The 8,760-nt window shown below is 44.1% G+C and overlaps 1 protein-coding gene across 23 annotated transcripts in view; it reads right to left on the bottom strand.

The window, feature by feature from the left end:
• Positions 1-296: 296 nt before the first annotated feature.
• The window catches only part of TRIM9 (tripartite motif containing 9), a gene marked incomplete at both ends in the record, with an annotated part of 109,930 nt that continues 101,466 nt past the window's right edge, over positions 297-8,760 (bottom strand). For 7 of the 23 annotated variants that reach the window (XM_079913353.1, XM_079913373.1, XM_079913375.1 and 4 more), the window contains 3 exons: positions 297-359; positions 2,370-2,532; positions 4,834-5,137. In XM_079913353.1, coding sequence (XP_079769479.1) covers positions 297-359; positions 2,370-2,532; positions 4,834-5,137 — 530 coding nt within the window. Of the gene's footprint in view, positions 360-2,369; positions 2,533-4,833; positions 5,138-5,964; positions 5,989-6,397; positions 6,455-8,760 lie in introns of all 23 variants that reach the window. The other 16 variants (XM_079913363.1, XM_079913374.1, XM_079913354.1 and 13 more) reach the window with 7 other exon arrangements.

Here is an 8,760-nt window from a genome sequence, read left to right as displayed (position 1 = left end):
GAGAAAGAAAAGATAACTCACCTACGTAAAAAAAACAATGTAACTAAAAGCAAAATCTGGCTGTGGAAACAAAGTGACATGGTGGGTTGTCTAGGTCTTCCGTTGGTTAGAACTGCTGAACATGGAAGAGAAAGCAGGCTTTACAGCAGTAGAGAGGCTGGAGGGAAAGGGGGGCTGCGGGGTGCGAGGACCAGCATCTCTCTCCTCCTCCCTCTCCCTCCAGCTCTGGCTGAGCTCCTTGCTGTTGCTCTCAGGTGGAGGTAAGAACAGGCAGCTGGCGCCTCCACAGCACATCTTTAGGCTATTGATGCTCTGCTGGAGTAGCAGTCGGGGACTGGGATCCCCGTGTGGAGCGTGACCTGTGGGAAGAGACTGTGAGTCCCAAAGGCACTGCAGGATCCCCCCCTGCACCCCTTCCCCAGAGCACAGCGGGTGTGTTCCTCACTCAAAAGGGGATCTGTTCAGTTTTCTGTAACATCTATTCTAGCAGGCATTGAAGAGAATTCTAGTAGAGTTCAGCCTGTGCTAAGAACCTGGCCACCATGCTGGGCTCCCCACTCTTGGAGACACTTGATAATATGGTTCGCAGCCACTTGCTTCTTCAAAGGATTCTGGGGAGATTGTGTTCCTATGACTGAAGACACAGGCATGGATATGAAGGTAGAAAAGCCTGTTGGCCACACGGCGGTGATCACTGCCATGTCCATGGACAGAAAGCAGATGCACAGACAACTCTTCCCCTGTTATTTGTCCACTAGTTATTCCAGTTAGGATAAGCCTTTCATTTAGGGATGGACTACATGATTGCCAGGTATGAAGAAACGTGGGCACTTATTTAATATTTCACTGAATTTTGTCCAACCTCATACTTGAGCTGCACGGACCAGGCTAGAACCATTTCATGCACTGCTGTCTGTCATCTCTCCCCTTCTTGTCTTGTCCCTGTCTTCCCCAGCCCAACAGTCTTTCTCTAAAGATACTCAGAAACCCCTGAAGAGCGTCGAGTACAATATTCTTTGCAAGGGAAAAAGCTGAAAATGTGGAAAACTTTGAATGAGGGTTTTCGAAGACACACTTCTAGGGAAATCTATAGCTTTCTTTTGTCCAATGTAGGGGCTGCACTCTGATTGATTAGATGTCAGCCATCCAGAAAAACCCATCTAGTTGCAGCAAGACAGAAGGGCAGAGGTCACTGGGTTGCAATCACTTCTACTGCACATACTGATAAACAACAATGGATTTTTAAAATAGCTTCCAAGACGTGGTTTTATATAGAGCAAAAATCGCCAGCAGTGTTTTGATTCTCAAGCCCTATGTATCCTATCGTAAGGCAGCCATTTGCTGAATGAGGGTCACAGTCGATGATGAGCTCTAGCTCAGGACGGAAGTGAAAGGTCCCGTCCCGGCAGAGGCTGGCAGGGCACACCCTCCCGCATGGCTCTGATCTTCTCTCCCACTGCCCCTCATCTGCCCCAGTTGCCACCTCCTGGCCCTTCCTTGCTTAAGTGAGGCCCCTCGTGCCTTAGAAACTTTGCCCTGGCTGTTCCCTCTGCCTGGAAAGCCCCACACAGCTCACTCCCTCACCCCCTTCAAGGCTCAGCTCACCTGTGACTACAGTAAGGTCCACCTATGCTGACGACGCTGCTTAAGATGGCCACTGCCCTCCCTCGGTCTTGTCTCCACTGGATATCGCCTTCTAACATACTATATAGTTAACATAGCAGTTGTGCTTATTATTCACTGTCTGTCTCCTATAACTAGAATGTGAGCCCTAAGAGGGAAAGATTTTTGTTTTGTTTTCACTGGTAAACACCAATACTCATAATACTTCAATAGTGCCTGACATATTAAAGGCACTCAATAGATATTTGTTGAATGAATGAATGAGAAGAACTTGTTGTTTTTATTTACAGTAAATCATCAGTATGTGTTTTCCGTCCCCGAAGCGCCTGACAGAACTGATAAGAGTGCACAGAAATCGCCCCAAATTTCTGAGCATCATGCTAGCACTTCAGGCTCGCACCTTCACTTCTCTGGCACTCACGGCGCTTTGCATCAGTCATTTCATTTGTTTTCATGCCAGCTGATTCAAGAGTTTCCTTTCTACTAGAGAGGAATCTAGGGCTCAGAGGGACAATCATTAATTAGCCAGCCACGCAGAGAATCCCAGTTTCCCACCTGCTGTTCACTAGATTGTGTCTAAATATAACCGAGGGGCTCATGCCAATCTGGAATCATCTCACTTGTCACGTCCATCCCACCCGGCGCTCCTCCCCCCCCCTTCCTCCGTGTCTCGGTCTGGGCCTTCGGTGGGCAGGGGCTGAGTTCGCTGCCCGTGGGCAGCCTCAGAAGCAGAGTCTGCAGCTCACCTGCACGTTCCTGTTCAGGCTGACTGCCGGGAAGAACAGCCCTTCCACGTTCTCAAACGCGATGGGACCTTGCTGCTCGTCGTTGATAAAAAATGTCAAGGTTTTTCTATTTAAGTCTAGGAGGACCCCGATCGTGGCCCCCTTTGTGATCCCTCCCTCAGTTCTGTGGGAAAAGAAAACATGGGGTTTCACTTGCCTGTCATCATTCTAGAAGCTTCCCGTTTTGTATGGTTAAACCAGTATTTTTTAACTTGTTTAAAAGTATTGTTCCTCATCCCCACCCCAGGAGCCTTTTAAAACATTTTTCCCCCTAATCGCCCCTCCTCACTTACAGTTTTAATACCGCAGATATACTGTGTATCTGCTGATGGGCTGTACGTATATCTGTGCTTTATATATATAAGAAGTAAGATCTTTTGCTCGCTCCCTGGAAAACCAATTTTCACTCCCCTGTTGAGAATGTATAGGTTCACCGTGCCGTTGCCGAGAGCGAACTCCTTCATACAGGGTCTCTACAGGCTGTCGTCTAGTAGAAAACAAAGCATCAAAGGCCAGGAGCAAAAAGTAGCCTCTGGGCTATCAGAGCTCTGCCTAGAGCTGGGTCTCACGCTTTGCACATATGGTGTGGATTAAGCGTCATTAAATACAAAATGATTTAATTTGAAAGTCAAAGAAGCACTTAAGCTGAACCTAAAACACATGCATGAAAAATTGGATTTGGGCCCTTCTGCTCTCCGTGAAACAGAAAAGCTCATTCCAGAAAGATGGTAATTTGGGGCATGCTGAATTTGGAGAAGTTGGAGGCTCTTCATAAAACGCCAACACCGGAGAAGAGGAATCTCCTCTCTGTAAGGTGAAATCATTAATTATACTGTAGGAGGTGGAGTGACTGTCATTTGACCACGAATTGTGTCTTACGCTTCCATTGATGGTTTCACAGAAGCCATTGAGCATGGATGATCAGATTTGCCTTTTTCCTCCTCTTTGAGAGCTAGCAATACTGAACTTCAGCCTCATCTCAGCAGAGCACAGAAATGTTAGAGTGTTGTTCTTTCCCCCCGGCACGCAGAACACAGACTGCCCGTAGTGGTTAAAACACAGGGGTGTCAATTTCATCTTGGAAATTCACAGCTTCGGCAATGAGGGCACTGGTGACATGCAGTTTGCATGCAAGCAGATGTGCTCTGCCTTAAGAAAGTGTTTCTCTGCATAGCGTGGCAGTTGTGTTATTACTCACTCCTTCACTCCAAAATAAAGAAGCTAAAAGGGAAAAGTAAGCGTGGTACATGGCATCAGGGAATCTGGTGACAGAGGGTCCCCCCAATGTGAATTACTGAAGACAATGGCTTATATATATCTAGTAGGATTTGATATCAGGCTGGAATGGCATGTGTGCTCACTTCAAGTGATGGTGAATAATACACAACTGAATGCAGTTGTATAGAAACTATCCAAGGGGACAGGAAGTGAAGGACCTAGGAGTCCTACTGGCTGGAAAAGGGGCAGTGATGAGCATACAGAAAAAGCTGAGACAGTGGAGTCCACTGCCTACCACTGCCTGACTCACTTTCCTTGTGATCCAATTGACGACAACTGTATTTTTGTTTTTTTCCCAGAGACACCAATGAATGTATCCTGGGGAAATCTTTGAGAATAAGGTGGACTAGGATCCACAAAAGACACTTCTCTACCTAGGAAACGTGTGACAAATACATTTGAGGAAGAAAACGCACACCGTATGAAAAAGGAGGTCTAGAAAAAATATGATAGCATGGGTTACATTATACTTGCCTATATTTTGGTGTTAAAGGAAAACCTTTATTTACCTTTGTTCTCTTTCCCCAGCAAACTGGGTACTCTGAGTCCATACAATAATAAGAGAGCTCTTCAAGTACAAAACTATCCAAATTGGCATCCACACGACTTCGTTTAATGAATGGCTACTATTCTGAGAAGTGGCATTGATAATAATCATAATAAGAAGAACAGTGGCTTCTATTTTCAGGTGGATGGGAGGCATTTTTGCATGATTCATGTAATCACGGGAACATTTATGCATGGAAAAACATGATTTTCCTAATTGGTGGATTTGGAAACCGATGTTCAGAGAAACTAAGTCTCTTGTCCAACAGTGCTTCTCTGGGAAGTTGTAAGTCTGGATTTTAGAATCCGGGAATGTTTTTCTATAATACATATGCATGAGGATTCTTAGTTTCCAGCCCTGGGTGGAACGTAGCAATGAGGGACCTAGGAAAGTACTCATGTCTCTGTCATTATGCAAATAAAATAAAATAAAACTCCAGGAGGGACTCAGCCAAGAGCAGTAAGACTTCTACTTCATAAAGATCGCCTGCCTGTCTTCCTTCATGTTGTCTGTTTAACAGGTCTCTGAACTCGGGCTCTCGTTCTCGACCAGAAGCCAACGTGAAGAAGGCTTGCTTGGGGGGTAGGGGCTGCAGGGTACCTGTTGGTGTGCGAGTTGTTGTGCATGAACCAGCTCCGGTTGTTGTCCACATACATTGCCCAGGCTTTGTCGTCCTTTCCTAACATCACATCCTTCATCACGTTGTTGCGAGCCACACCAAAGGCAGGGTCTGGGTGGTTGTCATAGCGATCCACCGTGAGCTCCCAGTAATGGACACCCTTGGAGAAGCCAGTCTTCCCCAGCACCACCCGGTCATCGTAGCTACTGCAGGTCACAGTCAGGTTGTCATTGGAGAAGATGATGTCAGAGTGCGCCGAGCCAGGGTCAAAAGCAAACCAGGCCACTGGGAACAACAGAAGGGAGGGCGGTTACTAAGACGGACCCACTGAGCTCACGCCATAACGCACTCCTGGGCCGGAGAGGAGCGTCTTGTCCCGTTTTCATGCTTCCATGCGGGAAGGAGGTGTCCAGGGCCAGAAGGGGCTGTGAGTGAGCAGACAGGGGGCACTTCCTGGGAGCTAGGGCTCTCTGCGCCCAGAAGCAGACGGAGGACACACGACCGATTCAGCAGGGGTTACCCGGCTCAGCCTGCACTCCCAGCCGGGTGATCCGGAAGCGCAGTGGCATCGATTTTGGAAGGTGCAAGTCCCTTCACCCGGTGACTGGCAGAACAGTACACCAGAGACATAAGGGGAGAGGGATGCGCTAAGATGCCTGTGTAACCCTGAGACGGGGAGGCTAGGAGCTAGAGTCCTAGATGGAGGAGGGATAAAACACACTCAGTGAAACAAGGAAATGTCCCTTCTGCAGAAGTGCTCAGGTCTACTCGTTTTGAAAATTTCCTCAGTGTTAGCGAAAGCTCAAAAGCTTCGAAGCTATCAGCAACAGAAACTAATTTTCATGAGTGATTGTGACTTGGATGTAAGACAGGTTGCTTCCTTCACCACAAATGCAGTTTCCGTGTTACTCCTAAAACTACCGTGTAAAATGTTTTGGACCTTAGGTGCAGATGGAATGACGTCTTTGTACGCAGCGCTGTGCCCGAGTTCTAAATGTCACCTGCCCAGAACTTGCTCTGGACAGACGAAATTGCTGATGTATCAGATCTGTGAGCCACCACACATGCACTTTGGTCTTTGCTATTTGTAACAGAATAAGGTTATTCCATACCTGCCAACAGCTTTTTAATATCAACTGTTGTCATTCCAAGTGAAAGGCATGGGAGAGAGAAATAGGAAGCAAAATTGACATTGATAAGAAAACATGTCTCTCTTGATAGACTCATACCAAAAAAGGGCTCAGTTTAAAACTGCATACACTACTCAGTTTGAAACTGTATCAGTCTGATTAGTACCTTTGCCCACAAGTGCTCTGCTTATAAAGAGTGCTTTGCATTGATGTACAAGAAAGCTGGGGGAAAAGTAATCCTCTCTGAGGCATAAGATTTCAAAATACAGACTCATTTTTCTGCGCACGTGAGAAACTGCTATAATGGGATTTGAACGACAATTAGACAATTCTATTGACATAGAATAAGCTGCCACCGTTTATTTTGTGAAGGGAGTGGAGCACATCAAGCACATATGTAAAAGATAACAATTACAATAGGTATACTTGCCTAATTGAGAGTAAGGTGCAGATTGTGTCTCAAAATTGCATCCTATAAAGAGATACTACACATCAAAGCTATGAAACAACAACCAGGTCAATAAAAATTATTTGTATACATGTAAAAAGCACCAGCTGAAGAGAGTCACCAGAGGCCTGATTCATGAAAAACCAAAGCCCTTTCTATATTAGTTTACTTGCCTGGGTAAAAATTGCCTCTCTGCTCTTTCAAAATGAATAGTACATCTTTTTTTTTTTTTTTTTTTTCATTTAATAAAATCTCCTCCAATTGTTTCTAAACTGTACGGCTTAAATTTTCATCATCTTCCGAGTTTAATCTTTTCCACTAAAGTTTCCGTATTCAGAAGAAAATGAGAAAAATTCATCCAATTGAAATGGAGAAATCACTGAATCTTGATAAAACTCCATTCTACATCACTATTCCATGTACTTCTAACTCTGGTTAGGCCCAGAAGCCTTTGCTGTTACTTGGGCTCAAGTCACATGATAATTATATAACTAGATGTGTAATGTAATCCCTATGTTAATACATACATCTGGTAATTATTAATAATGACATGAATTAAATGTCGTAAATATGAAAATGACCTCATCTCTTTCTTAGATTGTTTTACTACATGAGTCCTTTTCACCTAAGGGAGGGAGGGGGAAATGGTGCTGAAGGGGGTGGGAGTGACCTCAGAGATGTATTGGAATCACCTGTGCGACTTTTGCAACCGTCTCCCTCTTTCCCTAACATCCCCTTACCTACTCCATGAGAAGTTTCATCAGGGTGGATGAAGCCGTCTAGTCTTAAAATGTTCAAAGGTGTGTGAACTACAATTTCAAGTGCTGTCAGTGACTGATCTAGGAAATGTGTTTTTGATGAGCACCAGGGTATCTCCTAGAAAGGATCATTTAATGTTTTTTCAATTCAGTAAGGCCCTTATGTGCTAAATAAAGGATAATACACTGAATTAAAAGAATTTTAGAAGAATTAAGAAAGCACCTTAGAAAGGACTAATGATTGAATTAAAAACAAAATGTAAGGATTATGATATTACTTTTGGTTTTTTTTTTTCCTCTAGGATGAATTGATATGCAGAATAATCATTTTCTCCAACTCATGGCTGAATACTTATGTTTAGTTTGTATCAATTATCACTTCAATTCCTATTCACAGGTTAGAACTTAGTGAGTACAGAACACCTGGAGTTTTAAAACTGAATCTGATATCCAGCTTTGGACATAAATTTGTAGAATCTGAATAGGGCTTTTAAATTTTTTAAATGAATCATGCCTTGTGCAAGTCTTTTTCAAAACAAGTTTTCTGAAATCTTTTTTACACTACTTTAAACACACCATCGTACATTTAAGTTTCAACGATACAACTAGAACAATGGTGTCAAATACAGCCATCAGATATCCCCAAACCCACATATTTTATTCTTGAGACAATATACATTACAAAGACTATAACAATATTTCAGTACATTAGACACAAGTGAAAAGGCTTCCATAACAAAGCATGTCTAAAAGCCAATAGCGCACAGAAAAACATTAAGAAACATAAAAGCACAAAGAAAAATGTCATTTTAAAGAGCGCTTGAAGTCCCTGCATCCTTTTTGCACTGTCATGCTGTGGGCTTCTTCATTCCAGGATGTGGGATGAGCAAACAGAATAAAATAACAAACAAAAGAAACCTTTGGAAATGTGAAATGTGCATCGTAAGTATCCCTGATTACAATATAGTCCTGAAGAGATCAAATAGGACTGCAGTTTAGATATTTTAAGATTCTATTGGCTAGACAGAGTTCATGGCATAGTATCACTAGTCCAGCTTCCTGAAATCAGCCTGAAGCCGTGTCACAACCCTCTTAGCTGTGGGAAACTTGGGGAGGCCAGACTTTTCAGTGACTCCCATCTTTGGGCCTTAGGCTAGTTGAGGGTTTCTGATTTAGCTGGTGGTGGTTCCTCCCCTTTGCTTAGAAAAAAATCAGCCATGACCCTCTCTGACCAGTGAGCGCAGGATTCGGCAGGAAATACTTTCACTTGCTGCTCTCTGGTGTGTCTGCTTTGTATGATGTATTCTGCTGTCGGCAAGTTTTTTACTTTTATTTTTTCAATAAAGATCTCTTGAGTCTATGTTTAATCAGACCACTCCAGGCTGGGTGCACTGATCCAGTCTCCCAGACACAGCTGGTTTCCTGGATACAGCAGGGCTGCAAACCTCCATACTAAGGCCACAGCCTCCACTCAGCCAGCACCTGCGCGTGCTATGCCACTGCATGTGATGACAGAGCAGGTTTCCCATGGTGGTACCAGCTTGTGCAAAAAGAACAACTTCACTCATCACT

This window comes from Stenella coeruleoalba, assembly GCF_951394435.1.
Source record: "Stenella coeruleoalba genome assembly, chromosome: 2".
Lineage (NCBI taxonomy): Eukaryota > Metazoa > Chordata > Mammalia > Artiodactyla > Delphinidae > Stenella > Stenella coeruleoalba.
The sequence above is the reverse complement of the archived record's forward strand: the minus strand, read 5'-3'. Positions and strand labels throughout refer to the sequence as shown.